The 19,361-nt window shown below is 37.7% G+C and overlaps 1 protein-coding gene across 2 annotated transcripts in view; it reads right to left on the bottom strand.

The window, feature by feature from the left end:
* Nucleotides 1-8,502: 8,502 nt before the first annotated feature.
* The window catches only part of PPP2R2A (protein phosphatase 2 regulatory subunit Balpha), an 80,930-nt gene continuing 70,071 nt past the window's right edge, over nt 8,503-19,361 (bottom strand). For both annotated transcript variants that reach the window (XM_065946425.1, XM_065946424.1), the window contains exons 6-10: nt 18,501-18,678; nt 16,436-16,600; nt 15,169-15,338; nt 13,000-13,091; nt 8,503-10,114 (exon numbers count right to left, since the gene is read on the bottom strand). In XM_065946425.1, the coding sequence (XP_065802497.1) occupies nt 9,835-10,114; nt 13,000-13,091; nt 15,169-15,338; nt 16,436-16,600; nt 18,501-18,678 (885 nt within the window). In that variant the 3' untranslated portion in view covers nt 8,503-9,834. The remainder of the gene's footprint in view (nt 10,115-12,999; nt 13,092-15,168; nt 15,339-16,435; nt 16,601-18,500; nt 18,679-19,361) is intronic.

Raw genomic sequence — 19,361 nt, 5'->3', positions numbered from 1 at the left:
GTTTTATTTACAGAGTTGTGCAGTCATCTCCACAATCTAATTCTCAACTTAGGTCACCTCCAAAAGAAACCCTATGCTCATTAGCTATGTCTGATTTTTCCTATCTTCTTACATTTGATACTTATTCCATTCATTATTTATTTGGGTGTTTAAGAATTTTTCTCTGTTCAGAGTATGTTTTTGTACTACTTCTAGTTTGGCGATTTCTCTTAGGTTTTCTTTGGTGCCTAATTTATGGTTCCATTTGGGAAATGTTCCATGAATATTTGAAAAGAAGGTATGATTCCTGTGTTGAAGATAGCACATTTGATGTATCTGTTGGAACTACCTTAATAATTATTTAAGTTTTTTTTTAATTTTTCCCTCTTTCTGTGGATTTCAAGAGGTCAGTATTTCACTCCTGATGTTTCTTTCTTCTATTTTGTTGTAATTGAGGCTTCACTATTTGATGCATAGATGTTCATAACTGTGTCTTTATCATTATGAATTGGTCCTAGTTTTGTCCTCAGTCCAACCTTGTCTGATATTAAAATCATGATTCTGGTTTGTTTTTTTTATTATTGTTGTTGATGTTTTTGTTTAGTTGCAACATTTTGATGTCTACCCATTTTTTTAACTTAAAAAATTATTTATTTTTGGCTGTGCTGGGTCTTTGTTGCTGCACGGACTTTTCTCTGGTTGTGGCCAGCGGGGCTATTCTCTAGCGGTATGCAGGCTTCCCATACCGCAAGAGAAGTGGTAGCTTCTCTTGTTGCGGAGCACGGGCCCTAGAGCACAGACTCAATAGTTGTGACACAGGGGCTTACTTGCTACACGGGAAGTGGGCTCTTCCCAGACCAGGGATTAAATCCATGTTCCCTGCATTGGCAGGCAGTCTTTACCACTGTGCTACCTGGGAAGCTCAGCAGCTAAACTTATTGTGCACTTAATCTGAGCCAGACTTTATGACTATCGCATAGAGCTAATTTCCTATTTAATTCTCCCAACCATCTTAGGAGTTAGGTATTGTCACTACTTTATAAATAAGAAAACCATGACACTTGCTAAGTACCATACACATGATGATGGCAATACAGGTGGTACTTGGACCCGGAACCGTTTGCCAAGTACAGACTCGATACTTCTGCGCTCCCTCTTCATTTCCACACACGTGACTGAAGCTGCCAGTGTTCTGATTATCGTCTTGCTTCTTAGCCTCCAAGGCACTGTCTAGAAAAATGGCTCCAGTTGAGCCAGATTCCTCTTTACCCAAATTTACAGAGATCCCACCTGGATACAGTCTGCATTATCCTAACCAGTTGCACTGCCAGGCATCCTTCCTTTGGAACTTTTTACTATAAATCAGAGTTCCTACTTATCAATTATGGGCTTATGCAAAGTTCAGTATGTTAGGTGTAATTATTTACCATTTGATTGGTAGGAAAGAATGTTTCCTTTCAGATGCTAAAAAAAAAAAAAAATGCTGCCTTAATGCTGGTATGTTAATCCAGGGAGTGATTTCTCTCAAATTATAGTTTTACTTTGCTTTCAAGGGAAGAACCATAATTGTATCATGCAGAAAATGTTTTGCCTTGATCTCTGAAGTTTTGTCAAGTTTGAGAACACTGCATTGTTATTAACTTTTGAAAAAATAAGGACCAAGTGATATAAATCGGTCAGGAAATGGACATTTTGATCCACAATTTTTGGAAATTGCTTTGGTACCTATAACACTGATAGTTAAATTAGGACCTTAACTTGTCTCATTACATAACAAAGCTTTGTCTACAACCATTCTGGTGCAGACTGCATCCAGATTTTAAATGTAGTCTATTGGTCTAGAACTTTCACTTTCAGGAAATTAGCCTAACAAAATAATTAAAGAGGTCTGTCCATGGATAATCATTGCAGTATTACTGGCCACAAAAAAAACTTAGATTAAAAAATCTACATGTGGCCAACAGAAAGTTAATTTAATAACAGTGGTACTTCCTTGTAATGTAGTCATGAAGAATGAAAATGTTAATCAGTGATGGGAAAATGTGGGCCATCATGTGAAAATAGTTTACAGAACAGTATTAATAACCCTCCAACTTTTGTATATATATGAAAGCAAAAGAAATGATATCTGAGAGGAAGAATTGTGGATAGATTTGATCTTTATCTTCCTTTCCTGGCAGTCTGTTAAAGTAGTGGTTAAGACTGTGGGCTCTGGAGATGACCCAGTTGGGTGGTATTTACTAGTCATGTGGCTCTGGGCAAATTACTTTGAGAAAAATGTTAATTTGTGTAAAATCCTTAGTAAAGTGCAACTATCATCATCATTACCATTATGAAATGGAAATTAAGTGAAAATACATATGTCTTTAATCTCAGAGAGGCGTCGTGTGTAAGATAGAGCAAAAAAACATGGGATCCAGAGTATGAAAAACTGAGTCTGAGTCCAGGCTTTCCAGTGATGAGATGCTGGGCGTTACATCCTCTCTGAGCTTGATCGAGGGTCAGCTAGGAAAAGTAATCCTCTTTCCCCATCTCGGGGATGTAGTAGGCATCAAATGAGATGTTTATGAGACAAAACCATGATGTACTCTGCAAACCATTTTATTATTGTGTGTGTGTGTGTGTGTGTGCTCAGTTGCTCAGATGTGTCCAATTCTTTGTGACCCCATGGACTGTATTCCCACTGGGCTCTTCTGTCCATGGGATTTTCCAAGCAAGAATACTGAAGTGGGGTGCCATTTCCTCCTACAGGGGATCTTTCTGATCCAGGCTCCAACCCACATCTCCTGCATTTCCTGTATCGACTGGCAGCTGGATTCTTTACCACTGAGCCACCCAGGAAGCCCATTATAAATTATATTGAGTGTTGATTCCATATCGTAGCCAATTACAAATAATTTTGCCTTGTTTTGGCCCTAATTCTAAAGCAGAAGAGGTGTGTACTCGGTGGTTTCAGAAGGGAGGAAGGTAAGCAAACGTGGGAGAACTGAAGCCTGAGCTTTGAGAAGCCTTCTCATCCAGTGACCGGATCAACTTCTCTGCACGCTCCGTCAGCACCCGGCTGCCAGCTGAGACAGTGAAGAGGCTCAGAGGAGGAAAGGACTTTATAATATTTTCTTGGACTGGCAGTGCTCCTGGTGTGGCATTTCACCACATCCTAATCACCTTGTTCTTTCCTACTGAAGGTAATGGCTGCCTGGCCTGATCAGTGGATCCTTTCAGGCAGTGCTAAGTAAACTGGGCAGCAAGCATTTGATCTAGATTGGGGCTGATACATTAACATTTTCGAAGATCCTGTGAGGAAGCAAAATGTCACTTGGAAAACTTCAAATTATGATGGTTCATTCTGCCAACTCTGCTGAGAGATTCAGAGAATAATAAAACAATAATACATTTCAGTTCTCAAAAGGGACAGATACTGCAGTTTTTTTTGTAGTGACTCACAGCTAACATGACCCTCAACAGAACAATTTTATATTGTGTCATCTTTCAAATGAAGAGTTTGGTTTAATCAAGTCTGAGTTCCCTTTAAACAATAAAGTAATTCTTTGATGTACAGGTCAAGATTAATTAATGCTAATGAGGGACATTATTTGGTATCTTGAAGTGAACACTTCACCTGTAGTAATTTTTATCTCATAACCTTTAATGAAGTTCAGAATTAGAACAGGAACACCAGTAATAGAAATTAAAATGTATTAAGAAATAAAAGCATCAAATATAAATATGAACATAAAGTAACTTTTTCTCATTTTAAGCTGGAGAAGACCTAGCTATAAATGAACAACTCTTTGGTTTGACTATAAAATAATTAAAGAAATCCCAGTTTATAGTATTTTGAGCAGATTAAAAAAATGAGTATTATTAACTGTGCTCCTAAGTGGGACAGTTTATGTAAAATGGACAATTTCCTTGAAGGGAAAACAGCCAAAACTCATTTAAGAAGTAATAGATAATTTGTGTAATTTTATGTCTTCAAAAAAAATTAAACTCAGTTAACCTTCTAAAGAGACCCAAATGGCATCACTCATGAATTCTTTCCAACACTGAAGGAAGAAATTATATGAATTCTCCCTACAGTCTTTGATAATATAGGTAAGGGAAACTCATTTTATGAGGTCAATACTACACAGATCAGACAATGACATTAAAAGATAAAGAAACTATACGTCAATATCCCTCATGAAACCTGAAGCAAAAATACTCAACAAGATACTAGCAAAAGAATCCAGCAATGCTCCGGGAATGCAAGGCTGGTTCCATAATTAAAAGCCAATGTAATTCACCATGTCAACATAATGAAGAAAAACTACATGATCATTCTTAATAGATACAGAAAAAACATCTGGCAAAATCCATTCGTGATGAAGAATGCTCAGAAAACTAGGAGTAAAGGGGAATTTCCTCAGCCTGGTTAAAGACTATCTACAAAAAACCTACAATTACTAAACCTAATGCTAAAAGACTGCATGCTTGCTCCCCAATATCGGTGATGAAGCAGGTTGTGTCTGGCATCACCACTCTTTTCGCCATCATAATGGAAGGTCTAACCAGTGCAGCAAGACAAGAAATAAAAGGCATTGGAAAGGAAAACTGAAAAGACTGGAAAAAATAAAACATTTATTATAAATAATAATAATCTGCAGACATGGCTATGTAGAAAACTTTAAAGAAATCTACATAAGTAATCTGGCAAAGTGTCAGGATACAAGGTCAATATACAAAAATCAATCGTATTTCTAGATATTAGCAATGAACATTTTGGAAATTGAAAATTTTTTTAATTTTAAAGTACCATTTATAAAAGCACACATAGAGAGAACCAGAAAGTACTGATAACATATTTGCGAGATCTGTATGCTAAAATCTAAGAACACTGATAAAAGAAATCAAAGACCTCTATGAATGGAGCAATATGCTGCACTCGTGGACTGGAGGGCAAATATTAAGATGTCCTCTCTTCCTGAAGTGGTCTATGGATTCAATGCAAATCATTAGCAAAATCCAAGTAGGTGGTTTTGTTCTTGTCAACAGGCTGATTCAAAATTGTATATGGCAAGGCAAAGGATCTAAAATTAGCAAAAGTTTTCAAAAAGAACATAGCTGCATTATTTATGCAAAGCTACCGTGATCATGCAATGTAGTATGAGTGAAAGTTCAGACATATACACTTAACAGAATAGTTAATAGACTAATGGTGTGTCTACCGATTTTCAACAAAGGTGCAAAGAAAAATGAATCTTAATCTATATATGGTACATATGATTTTTATATGTAACATAATAAAACCCAACTCAAACGTGATCACATTCACATCACTAAATGTAAAAACTGAAAACTATTAAGTTTCTAAAATATTTAAAAACTTTGTCACCTTGTTAGGCAGATTTCTTAGATATGACACCAAAAGCATAACCCATTAAAGAAACAGTTGAAAAAGGGAACTTTTGTGAAAATTAAGAACTTCTGCTCTTCAAAAAGCTCTGTGAAAAGAAAGACAAGCAAGCCTCATTCTGGGAAGAAATATTTATAAAGCACACGGGTGATAGTCTTGTAGCCAGATTATAGGAGATAATATCTGACTAGAAATATGTAAACACAATTTGGCTTATCATTTTTACCTTTTCTGATTGACAAAAGTAAAGCATGAGATTTTTATCCTTAGTTACGGGTATATTTGTGACAGAACTTCCATTTTTGGAATGGAAATTTGACAGTATGTACCAAATCATAAATATACCCATATCCTTTAATACAGTAATTTCTAGGAATGTATCCTAAAAATCTTACACACCAAGGCTGGTGTGTATGTTCACTATTCCAATACTTCCACTTGCAAAAATGAAAATAAAAATCTCTCTTGATAACAGGAGTAGTTAAGTAATGCATCAGCCACAAATTTAGGAGGCTATTTGGAGGGGAAATCTGGCTTCAAGTACGCCCAGAAGAGAGCCAACAAAAGTACATACAAATATGAATGGGAATTTTCTCTGCACGATTAAATTACTTCTGGGGTATTTTTTCCTTTTTTGTTCTTTCTGAAGAACATGTATTCAGAAGAAAAAAGTTAACTTTTTTTTTTTTTTTTTAAGCAATTTAGATATTCCAGAGTTAAGAGCAACATGAAATTCGTCTCCTTTACAGTACGTAAGGATCTGATTTTGCAAGGGGAAGGGGGCAGGCTGAGTAATCTCTGACTGAAAGAAAAGGCAGCTCATAATTCTCTCTGTGTCATTTTTGCTACTTCTCCAGTAAGGCAGACCATGGATAGATAGCAGAGCTGACATCTGGGTCGCCCCTCAGTCATTCACTCCAGGGTTGTGTTGAATAGTGGTTTTGTTTGGGCATAAATACACTTTGGACTTTCCCTTTGTTTGGCTCCCAGTGTAGCTCTTAATAATGAAGCTCTTTTGGTATCTCACGCATTTTCAAAAATACCTCCTAAATGCTGGTCAAGGCTTAACTGGTGCCCCCTAGTGGGAAAGTCCTCAAGTAACTGGCTGCTATTCACATATTTTTGTTTGCCGAATTCCTTCTTTTGGAGAAAACTCAATTTTGTAGTGTCTTCTTTTCTATAGGTACTGTGCTAAGGTGGCCTTTTCATATGTATTATTAACTTTAGGCATGCAATTCTTACACAGTAGGTCACATAGTTTAAAACTATTGTGCAATAATCTGTCAGGCAGACAAAACTCAATTTATTATTACACTTAAAATTAACACTTGAGAATCCCAAGATGTTGTAAATTCTCTGAACTTCTGATTAAGACTAAAGACGCCTTGACCTTATATGCATGGTTGTAAGATGAAGCAGAATCAGTTTCCAAGGCTTTTTGGAGAGGAGGGGTGTGTAAAAAACCGTTTTAAAACATGGTGTCTCTCTCTCACAAACACACAGCTTTAATTATAAACCATCTGAACATATAAGTACCTGAAATAGTAGTGCTCTTATACACTACAGTAAATGGACTTCATTCCTGATTGCCTAGCACTACCTTTCTTTTCTGAAGGTTGGGGGTTGGTTTTGTTCTTCTGCAAGTACACACTACTATCTCCATTTGAATTTCTATGTGGCAGAAAGATGCTGAAGCAGTGTCCCTCAGGCAAGGTAATGGCTTAAATTTCACTAAAAATACTTTTATCAGTAACTGTTTAGTTTTCACAAATAATTTTCCAAGAATAAACACATTACTTGTATAAATACTGTTAAAAAAGGTAAGAACCTCAATTTTATTGTTTTCTTTAGGAATGTCTATGACCAGAATAATTCTTACATTTGAGGTTTTTAAAAAATCCTCACTTAATCTGAAAGGAAAAAGTGTGAATGCACTTTTCTATTCCAAAAGTCTAAGGGTTTCACAGAAGAAAGCTTAATATCCAATAGTTACATAAACATGTTTATATAGATACAGAGATTTAGATAAAAACTATTGCCCAGCCACTAAAGATCGAGATTAAAAGCATGAAAGGTCTATTATTTTTCAAAAAGGTTAAGACAGAGGGACAGAATATGTATGTTTGTAGGTGTCAAAAGAATGGGATAATATAAGCAACTTGACAAGACTACATTTACTCTAAGTATAATTTTTATTAATAAAAAAAAGATTAACCATGACCATGAGTGGCTGGGCTTATAGTTTTGCTACATCAAAGAAATTAAAAATTGATTAAGAATAGTTACAGTAATTTATAATAGCATTCCTTTTATAGAGGCATTTTAATTTTTAAGCAATTTTGTTTTTTGTAAATATATGAAACTAACCCTTAGTGTCATGGAGGAGAATCATCATAGCTACTGCTAAATCAAAGAAGAATTTCTGAGAGCTGTCTGACGATGTTTATCTCAACACCTACACCCAAACTTTAGGGAAACAATCTCCCAAAAAGATCTGGAAAACTGCCCGATCAGTGATCAGTGTCTGCTTGTAGCCAGGGAATAGCCCACTTCCAAGTCAAGCATGAAGAATAACACAAAATACAAATGCACCCAAGTAAATTAGGAAAAGTGCCATTATTTTAAGAATTATCAGATGTATAATCAAAGTGTTTAAATACAAATTCAAATTCGTTAAGTCCAAAAGATACAGTAATTTTATTACATATAATTTCTCCTGTGTGCTAAAAATGTTAACTTACAGGACACAGTATTTGTATACGTGTAGAGGGGATTACGGTGGAGTCGTTCAATCATTTTTCATTGATGAGAACAGAACAACAAGGTGGTGGACAGATAAGCACTTGGGTCCTCTAAAATTCAAGGCGGTGTTATTACTGCTAAACCAAAACACACTACCATTCTGTTAATATGAATGCCTACTCATTTATCTTTTAAAAATAAAGTCCATCTATTTTTCCATTAAAGCTTCTGCAAGATTGACACAAAGGTTCCTTCTACCTGTTAAAATAGGGGTACTCTTCATCTTTGGACAAGGTATCACCATTTAGGGAAAATGTAATCATATACATTACTAAATTTTTACTTGAGGCAGCTGTTGGAGTCCATTAAGCACTTTTGGAACACTGTACCTTTAAAGTTTGTCTTTAATATTAATTGCTTTGGAAAACCAAAAATAGAAGAAAGACATCTATGGCAAAGTACATTTCATTCAGATTTGACAGCAGTAAAATACATCCCCTCCCCAAAATATTAGTGCAGTGTCAATTCTGTCTATGTAAATCACTTGAGGATAGTTTTGTTATGGTATGACTGAATAACCAAAAAAGTTTTAACTTGTTTAAAAAGTTTGACTTAGTCTGCAGTAATGCAAAAATGAAATTAAGCACTGTAAAAAGTCTTTAAAAATGAAGTTCTACAAATTTGGTTCCCATTTACAACAGTTTTCATTAACAGATAATGAATTAAGTGTAGACACAATGTATCCAGTACCCTTATAACTACAATAAAAAAAATCTCTAGTAGCATGTATATAGATCGTGATATCTTTAGGAATACCAATATATAATCAAAATATGTTCATACAGAACCAATACCTCTCCTCAATGTAAAAGAACACTTTTTAAGAATAATTAACAAAAATACCAATTAAACAATGGAACCTCATTTCATTTCACTGCGCCCAAAAGTATGACACAAATTGGCTTAAAGAGGTAGATTAAAAAGAAAAAGGAAACCAGATTCTCCATTCTTTGTCACTTTTATTCAGTAGTAGTATTTTTTTTTCCTTATTTTCAGTGCCAGACACGGCAAGGAGTGATTACAGCCAACTGTTATTAAAACATTTGTTCGCAACATGTACCCCCTTTACCACTGACCCCAAACTGACTCGTTTGTGTGCTTTCGTTCTTTCCTTTTTATACCACCACCAAGACTGGGTGGAGGGGCAAGGGGAAGAGAGATGAAGGGGAAGAGTCCAGGAGGCCAGAGAGGAGGAATGCTACAAGCCACAGTAAGAATGAGCTGTATTTAATTTAAAAAAGGGGAGGAGGGGTGTACCCCACAAATGATACAGTAATGAGGATACACAATTAAATCCCATAAGCATGACTGAAGGCTTTCACTGTGTTTGACGTCATCACAATGGAAGGCATAAAAAGTGGAGTAAATCAATGTTGACACAGTCCAATCTAGTCCATTAGGCAAGATGGTGCAAGAAGTCATTTAAATTAAAAGTGCCCTACCCTTACCTAAATGGCTAGCAGACATGGAGAACACCACAGGGAGGGATCCACAGAGCTTTCTCCATGTAGCTATGGAAAATGTGTTGTCAAATGGCACATTGTCAAACACTGGAAAAGGGGCGCCACAATGGACCTCTCTCTTTTTTTAAGTACGAATGCTAGATTCAACTATCTCAACTAAGCAGGAAGTGGGTTCTTCTGCTAGGAAGGCCAACCCTAATTCACTTTGTCTTGAAATATATACAGATTGTTTGTAGTAGCTACAGCAATGATATTTTCCTTGGGGTGCCAGGCTGTGTGAAGTATTTTCTTGTTGAAGTCTAGGCTGTCAACACTGATTTCATCTTTCTTTCGCTTGCCACTTGCACACACTTTGCGTGGCTTCAGAACCGTGCGAGGTTTATTGTTTTCTCGTGATGCTTCCAGGGTTATGTCTCGCTTTGTGTTCCGGTCAAACATTCTGAAGAAATTATTGTAAGATCCAGTCATGACAACACTGGAAAAGGAGACAGAGCATCCAGTCAAATAAGGAACATTAGTTTTTGGTGAACATTTTGCTGGTGAAATTCTGCCTAATGCTCCGAAGCAAGAGCTACTGCAAGCAGATCTGGGTTTAGGGAGAGGGCTGCTGGCACCAACCCAGAGACCAATCACTGGAATAAACTAGGAATACGGTATTAGTTAACTTGATGTCTATTCATGACTCCTATCATGACTGCCCAAACTGTCACCAAAGTTGAAAGCATCCTCAAGTAAGGCCTGTAGGTAGCAGTGAATGGTCTTAGTTGAAAACATTTACAACCCCAGTCTATGCAGTCCTCCAGACCAGCCAACCAACAACAAAACACATAACTGTGGTATACACTTCTAAAAAAACAATGCTTTATTCTGATTTACATTATAAGGTACTGATGTTCCCAGGACATGTCAGGTTCAGAAAATAGCTTCTTATGAATGCTTTTAAGAAATCTGCTTCAAAGAATATAAAACAAGTAGCACATATCATTTTTATTAATTAAAATAAATCACTTAACCTACACACTAAGTATATTGTAAGTAAGTATTTTTGACAGATATTTTTATAATTTGTGTAGTTTAGACTGGCATCCCCATGTTACCTGCATTTGTGAGGTCTTAATGGATTTTAATGGATTCTGACACCTAGTCTATAGCTATTTAAAAGGTGTTGCAAGCCAACACTTCTATGGTATTCTTGCCAAAAACGTATAACCTGAATCTAATCACGAGGGAGTATGAGACAACACTCAAACGAAGGAAAATTCTATATACAATGAATGGCCTGTGGTTCTAAAACAAGCTGAGATCATGAAAGACAAGAATGAAGAACTGTTCCCCATTAAAGGAGACAATGAGATGGGACAAAGAGCACGACTGAGGGAACGTGTGCTATTTACAGGGGTCTGAGCGACTTCACTTTCACTTTTCACTTTTATGCATTGGAGAAGGAAATGGCAACCCACTCCAGTGTTCTTGCCTGGAGAATCCCAGGGATGGGGTCGCACAGAGTCCAGTGTTCTTGCCTGGAGAATCCCAGGGATGGGGTCGCACAGAGTCAAACACGACTGAAGTGACTTAGCAGCAGCAGTGGGTTAGACAGCAGTACTGCACCCATGTGAATTCTTCTGCCTTAGATGCCCGCACAGTCATTATATAGGAGAGCATCTTGCCAAAAACAGTTTTCATGTTAGGGAAATAGACAGCTTCCCTATAACGGAAGATGCTGTTTAAACCCGAGAAGAACGAGCTGGCGCAGCTGCGCACTGTACCCTACTCCAGCAGCGCCTTCTCTCGTTTCCCTGACGCCTGAGAGAGAGCAGTGGTGTTCAAAGGCGAAGCCTGCTTGCTCCTCCAGGTTTACTGTGGTCAGCCTACTACGTGGCCTCACATAATAACCAGATAAAAATAATTTAAAAAATCAGACAACAGATAAATGATTCAAGTTCTGTTATCTGCAATAGCACCATGAAACCTGAATCATATCAGGCTTCAGTGATAAAACTATTGTTGAATAAAGTACTCTAATGAATACCTTGAAGGTAGGTTTAGTAATCCCAGAATTATGTTTTCTTTTACTATTGTCTGTTCTCCTGGAACATAATGAATGGTAAATAAATACATGGAACAATAGACTGGTTCCAAATCAGGAAAGGAGTATGTCAAGGCTGTATACTGTCACCCCACTTATTTAACTTATATGCAAAGTACATCACGTGAAATGCCAGGCTGGATGAAACTCGAGGTGGAATCAAGATTGCCTAGAGAAATATCAAAAACCTCAGATGTGCAGATAACACCACCCTAATGGCAAAAAGCGAAGAAGAACTCAAGAGCCTCTTGATGAAAGTGAAAGAAGAGAGTGAAAAAATTGGCTTAAAACTCAACATTCAGAAAACTAAGATCATGGCATTTGGTCCCATCACTTCATGGCAAATAGGTAAACAATGGAAAGAGTGACAGACTTTATTTTTTCGGACTCCAAAAGCACCACGATGGTGACTGTAGCCATCAAATGAAAAGAGGCTTGGGCTTGCTCCTTGGAAAAAGCTATGACCAGCCTAGACAGCCTATTATAAAGCAGAGACATTACTTTGCTAACAAAGGTTCGTTTAGTCAAATGCTATTGTTTTTCCAGTAGTCACGTATGGATGTGAGAGTTGGAAAGCTGAGTGCCAAAGAATTGATGCTTTGGTGTTGGAGAAGACTCTTGAGAGTCCCTTGGACAAGGAGATCAAATCAGTCCATCCTAAAGGAAATCAGTCCTGAATACTCATTGGAAGGACTGATGCTGAAGCTGAAGCTCTAATACTCTGGCCACCTGATGCGAAGAATAGACTCACTGGGAAAGACCCTGATGCTGGGAAAGACTGAAGGTGGGAGGAGAAGGGGATCACAGAGGATTAGATGGTTGGATGGCACCACCAACTCAATGGACATGAGTTTGAGTAAGTTCCGGGGGTTAAGTGATGGACAGGGAAGCCTGGTATGCTGCAGTCCATGGGGTCACAAAGAGTCGGACATGACTGAGTGACTGAACTGAACTGAATAAATATTGACAACCAAAACTGAAAAGATTAAGACTTATCCTAAATATTAACATTATATCTAGAAGTTTCTGGTGTATTTTCACATTTACTTAGTGAAACATTTCACAATGTTTAATTTTTATCTCCCAATACTGCTATAAGATTTTAAGGAAACCATGGGGGAAATAGAGTTGGGAAATGTAATTTATGTCAGTCAAAAAACACATCGGCCATTAGTAAATGTGGCAATCATACTAGGAGTAAAATAGTAAATTTCTTTCCTCTAATAGAATTCACATTTGAATAAGATGTTCAGTTCAAATTAAAATCAACTTACCTGTCAGATCCATTCCAACAACATTCAAATTTGTCAAATATGCAGTCATTTTCATACAGTGAACAAAGTTTACTTCTGAGGTATTCATGCACCTGGGAGGGGAAAAATTATTATACACACACACAAACACACACACATATGTGTACTTAGCTTACATCACATGATCTACTGCTCTTGAAACTGGAAAATGATTTAACAAGTCTGTATCTTTTTAAGAAGGAATATATAAACACATGGATTGAGTGAAAGTCACTCAGTCGTGTCCAACTCTTTGTGACCCTATGGATTATACCCACCAGGGTCCTCCGTCCACGAAATTCTTCAGATCATATACATACTTTCATCTCATTAAAACTCAATTCTCAAAACAAAAACTCAATTCTCTGAGAAATAGTAAAGGTATTGAGCTCCCCGTTCCACCAATACACATTTTTCTTTCATACAACTGAGAAATAGACCCTCCTGGGGATGGCACATTTACTCTTCCTAAGTTTGACTAAAACAGTAGGCCAGAAAACATTTAAAATGGCACAGGTAAGACACTGATTAAAGAATATATAGCAATATTTGAATTTTCCAACACTTGATTTTCTGTCTATTGTTGATTAAAAAACATACAATACTGTGGCTTTACTTCCTTTTAAACTACCATTTGGGGGTATAACTAACTGAAGCCTACAGTATCATTAAGTGCATATGTTATACACTGCATGATCCTGCCCTGATCCAGTGATAAATTATATGGTTACTTCACATATGAATCATGGAAATATGTGACACACTTGTTATTACTTACACACAGTATGTGCTCAGTCACTCAATCATGTCCAACTTTCTGTGGCCCTGGGACTGTAGCGCACCAGGCTCCTCTGTCTATGGAATTCTCCAGGTAAGAATACTGGAGTGGGTTGCCATTTCCTCCTCCAGGGGATCTTCCCGATCTAAGGACTGAACCTGTATCTCCTGTGGATTCTATATTGGCAGGTGGATTCTTTACACTGAGCCACCTGGGAAGCCCGTTTCTTATATAGTATCCAAAGCTAATGAAAATGGCTGTTTTTTTAAGTTCAATTCTATATTCACTAGTTTTTCACAAAGGGATCAACTAGAAGATAAATTGAAAAAGTATTCTTAGAAATGATACATTTCTGTATTACTATTACTAAATTACAAAGCAAAGTTCCAAAGTATTTGTTGTGATCATAAGGGAAAAAAAGGAGTCTCTAGCTCACTCTTCTTTTTCATTTAAATGAGAACCTTAAAATGAAGTAATGACAGAAAAGAACAAGTACGTAATTCTCTAGTCTTTATGAAACAACCTAACATCATTTTAAGACACTTAAATATCTTTGAGTATAATGGAATGATTCAGACCACTCTGTGTGACATTTTAGGTGAAAATCTGTTAACACAGAGGATTTACAACATTTGTGGGTTAGGACCCACAATGAGTACGTGAGGCAAATAGTACTGTTAACATTACCCTTCAATCACATAACCGGTCAGCTAGATGCTTATACAAACTCAGTGGGAGTTGAATCCGCACCTGCTACACTGAGTATGATGTAACTACTACGCCAGGTCAGCACAGGTTAAAAGAAACTGCACCCTGTCCCCGCTGTGCACATCTTCATTCTCTTCTCCAGAATAAAGGGACCCACGGGAGCAGCTTGGCTGACGAGGAGAATCCAGAACTGACATTCTACGACAGACGGGCAGCTCCCAAAGCTGTCTGCTGGGTGCTCACAAGCCCCTCTCCTTCAGCTTAAGACAACAGTTACCAGCCAGTTCACCTGACTGGGCGACACGCCAGGGTTAACCTCTCATTCAGCTAGGACTGTCCACACTCTATCTGGGAGCCTCTAGCAGGCCTGGCCATTCTCCCTGCAGCTCTCCTCAGACCTCCGCAGACACCTTAATTCCATCCTCACTTCAGATGTCGATAACAGTAGGAAAAAAAGTTATTATTGAAACAAATTGGTAGCTTTACATTTTAATTGTAAAACTACATAGAAAACACAATCTATAAAAGTAGGTATAAATTTAACATAAGGAAAAGCAGTGTATTCATGGATCTCTGAAGGAAAAAGCCCAATGGTGAACACGCACTTTGTACTGGGATTAACACATATAGGGTATATACTCATTGAAAGAAAGAATTCCAAATACCTGGTATGTTTCCACAGGCCTGTTTTCCATATTTAAGTCCCAAATTTTGACTGACAAATAGTCTCTAGTCATCATATATCGACCACTATGGCTGAATTTTACATCAGAAATTGAAGAGATGATTTCAGAAAAAAAAGACCTGTTACTGGGATCTTCAGGTTCTTCAAACACTAAAAACAAGCACAAAAGGTTGGGACCATCTGTAATTACTCTGGCCTGGACAAAGCATTTACACAAAACATCGTTCACAAACATCCTAGCAGTGAGCTAAAAATGACAGACTAGTAAAGAACTGGAAAACGTCCCTAAGAACATCTGTAAGACTGTAACCTCCCTGAGAGAGTTTCTTAGGAGAATGAGGATGACCCAATACTGAAGCTGAAGAGGCAGAAGCACATTATGCAGCACAGCACGTCCCAGAGTCACGCCGCTAATCCACCAGAACCAGACTCGGCTGCCACATCTGGCATGTGTCAGGTCTGTGGTCCTACATACACCTCACTGACTTTGCCTGTACCGTCACCACAAGACACAGACCACCTCCGCCATTCCCATGCATACCCACAGTTTTGAGTGGTCAGGTAAAATTAGTTTGATAAGAAGTATGTTAACAGTCTTTCTAAGTTTTTAAAAAATTCAACATGGAGGTAAGAATAATGCAACCCCTGAATTTCTTAACCTTGTACTCTTCAAACTTAAACGAGTCAAAGAAATCTCTTCTCGGGAAAAACTCTTCCTAGGAAGCCCAAAACAAGAAGGAAGGGGGTGGGGAGAAGAGAGAAGGGAGGCAGGGAAGAGAGGAAATGTTCTACTTGCATACAGGACTGGGGAACCCAACCCAAGTTCCCAAAGAATAGCACTCTATTAAGTACATCCACTGGTACTCAACAGACGTACCCTACAGACAGTCTTCTGTGTTCTTCCAGTAGAACCTGTAAGGTCTCAGGCTGAGTCAGGCAGCTTACCAGAAGGTACAGGAGGTTAAGACTCATGTGCTGTGCTTGCCGCTCAGTCCTGTCTGACTGGGCAACGCCATGGACTGTGGCCCGCCAGGCTCCTCCACCACGGGACTCTCCAGGCGGGAACACTGGAGGGGGTTGCTATGTCCTGCTCCAGGAGATCTCCCCGACCCACTGACTGAGCCCACGTCTCCTGCCCTGCAGGTGGATTCTTAGTATACTGTCTGAGTCACCAAGGAAACCTATGTAAATGTAGTTACCGTGTCTGAAGACAAATAGAAAATGTTATCATTTGAAAATAAACTTACGTTTAGAATGCCTATCACAGAGGGCGGATGCCCTCATGTCACATAACCGAATTGTTCCTTTACTGCTGCTGTATACAAATGTGTTACAGCTGTTTGGATGGAATTCTGCAGCTGTAATCACCTCTGTCAGCTCTTCCATATTGGCAGGCTTGATATCCACAATATCTGGAGAGCATTTTATTAAGGAATTTCCACTTAAAAGAAAGGTCAAGTATAATTTTATATTTCTCAAATCTACAGCTCATTCACAGACACACATATTAATTCTATTTTAGAATGTAGAGGGTTTTTTTTTTTTTCCTGAGTATGATATAAATCCCAGAAGACATACACAAAGATTGATAGGCCATCATCCTAAGTATTAAGAACTTACCATATTTCCAAACAAAACAAAAGGAAAAATCTGGAAGGCAGCACAACGGGGAAGCTGCACACAAACAATGGAGCTGATTTACTTGATATTAAGAAGGTGCTTAAAAAAAAAACTCCAGTAAGAATACATGCAAATCCAAGAAAATTTTGGAAAAGAACAAAAAAATGGTTGAAAAAAATATGAAAAGTCTAGTAAAGACGAAAGAAGCAAATGAAAACAACAAGAGGCCCTTTCACTAACTAGACCACTAAAGGTACAGGAAAACAGGCTCTTCTTGTGCATTACAGGCAGACCTTGTTGCTTTGCTTTGCTTTACCGGGCATCACCTATCAGTTCACTGCACTGCATTTTTTATAAATTGATGTTTTGTGGGAACTGTGCATCAAGCTAGCCTATCAAACACCATTTTCCTAACATCATCAGCTCAAACCTTTACATTATTATTACATTTGTTTCAGTGATCTGTGATCAGCTCAGCTATCTTCGATGTTACTGCTATAATTGTTTTGGGGTGCCATGAACTACACACATAAGGTGGTGAATTTAGTCAACTGCTGAAAGGACAACCAAGGGCTTAGAACATTACATAAACTTAGTTGATAAAGCAGTGGCAGGGTTTGAGAGGGCTGACTCCAGTTTTGAAAAAAGTTCCACTGTGGGTGAAATGCTGTCAAACAGCACTGCAGACTACAAAGAAATCATTCATGACAGGAAGAGTCAAAATTGATGTGGCAAACTTCACTGCTGCCTTATTTCAAAGAAACTGCTACAGCTACCCTAACCTTCAACAATCACCACTCTCATCAGTCAGCGACCTTCAACGAGGCAAGATCCTCCAGCAGCATAAAGATTACCGCTTGCTGAAGGTGCAGGTGGATGATCAGCATTTTTCAGCAATATTTTTAAACTAAGGTATTCACATTTTTTTTTAAGACATAATGCAACTACATACTTTAACAGACTACAATATAGCGCTAACATTTATATGCACTGGGAAAACAAATAATTCGTGTGACTTAATTTTAGGGCAGTATTCACTTTATTCTTGTGGTCTGCAACTGAATCTGTAATATCTCTGAGGTATGCTTCAACTGGTAGAGTATGAACTATAGTACAGTGTTAATTTTTCAAATGATATCTATTTGGAAAGATATACATTAATAGCAGTCTTGATAATGACCACTTATCAAGAACTTAAGTACTTAAAAACAAACATGTATATACATTTCTATATATGTGTGTGTGTGTGTGTGTGTATATCTCGTAATCACAGAAAATTTTTAGGAGGATAACATAAACAATGAGAAGTATTTAGACCATTATGCATCATGACTTGTACGAATCCTTTTCCAACCTTAATGAGATACTTTTTATAATTAAAAACACTTCAAAGATAATACTCCACATATTTGTTTCTGTTATAAGAAACAGCTATTAAATTTTTTTTTCTATTTTCATAGGTACAAAGAGAAAAATTCGTTATAATTCCAAGAGTCCAATTTTAAAATTGATACATTATGCCTTTTATCAAATAATTTCACCCAGTGTTAACTCATACACAAAAAAAGTGCTATAAAATAATAAGCTACTATATAAGAATCAAAACACACTAAGGAGAGAATGAAGATTAGTCCAATATGAGGATAACATGCCTTCTTTACCTAACACCAAAAAAGAACACCAAACGGATACTAAAACTCCTGTCTGTTATTTCCAGATGCCAAAGATTAATCCGCAAATCATCTGCAGATAAATACGTTTCATAATCACTATTAATAGAAATTGAGTTGATGTGATATGTATGAGCATTGGCAAATATTCTTCGTGGACTGGCCTCAACCATTAGATCCATGGGCCGAAAGACTGGCACCTGTCAACAAGACATGAAAAAGAAGCAATTACAAACACTCACTTTCTACAAGAGGACTGAAGGCTCAGGAGACTTCATTACTCCAGTTTCTGAGGTAACATTAAACAGCATAATATTACACAGATTTTCTTTTTTTTTCCCCAGTGGGTTTTGTCATACATTGATATGAATCAGCCATAGAGTTACACGAATTCCCCATCCCGATCCCCCCTCCCACCTCCCTCTCCACCCGACTCCTCTGGGTCTTCCCAGCCCACGGGGCCCGAGCATTTGACTCATGCCTCCCACCTGGGCTGGTGGTCTGTTTCACCACAGATAATATACATGCTGTTCTTTTGAAACATCCCACCCTCACCTTCTCCCACAGAGTTCAAAGGTCTGTTCTGTACATCTGTGTCTCTTTTTCTGCCCTGCATATAGGGCCATTGTTACCATCTTTCTAAATTCCGTATATATGTGTTAGTATACTGTAATGTTCTTTATCTTTCTGGCTTACTTCACTCTGTATAATGGGCTTCAGTTTCATCCATCTCATTAGAACTGATTCAAATGAATTCTTTTTAACGGCTGAGTAATATTCCATGGTGTATATGTACCACAGCTTCCTTATCCATTCATCTGCTGATGGGCATCTAGGTTGCTTCCATGTCCTGGCTATTATAAACAGTGCTGCGATGAACACT

This window comes from Muntiacus reevesi, chromosome 10 (assembly GCF_963930625.1).
Source record: "Muntiacus reevesi chromosome 10, mMunRee1.1, whole genome shotgun sequence".
Classification (NCBI taxonomy): domain Eukaryota; kingdom Metazoa; phylum Chordata; class Mammalia; order Artiodactyla; family Cervidae; genus Muntiacus; species Muntiacus reevesi.
Note: the sequence above shows the minus strand (reverse complement) of the source record. Positions and strands in the feature narration are given on the sequence as shown.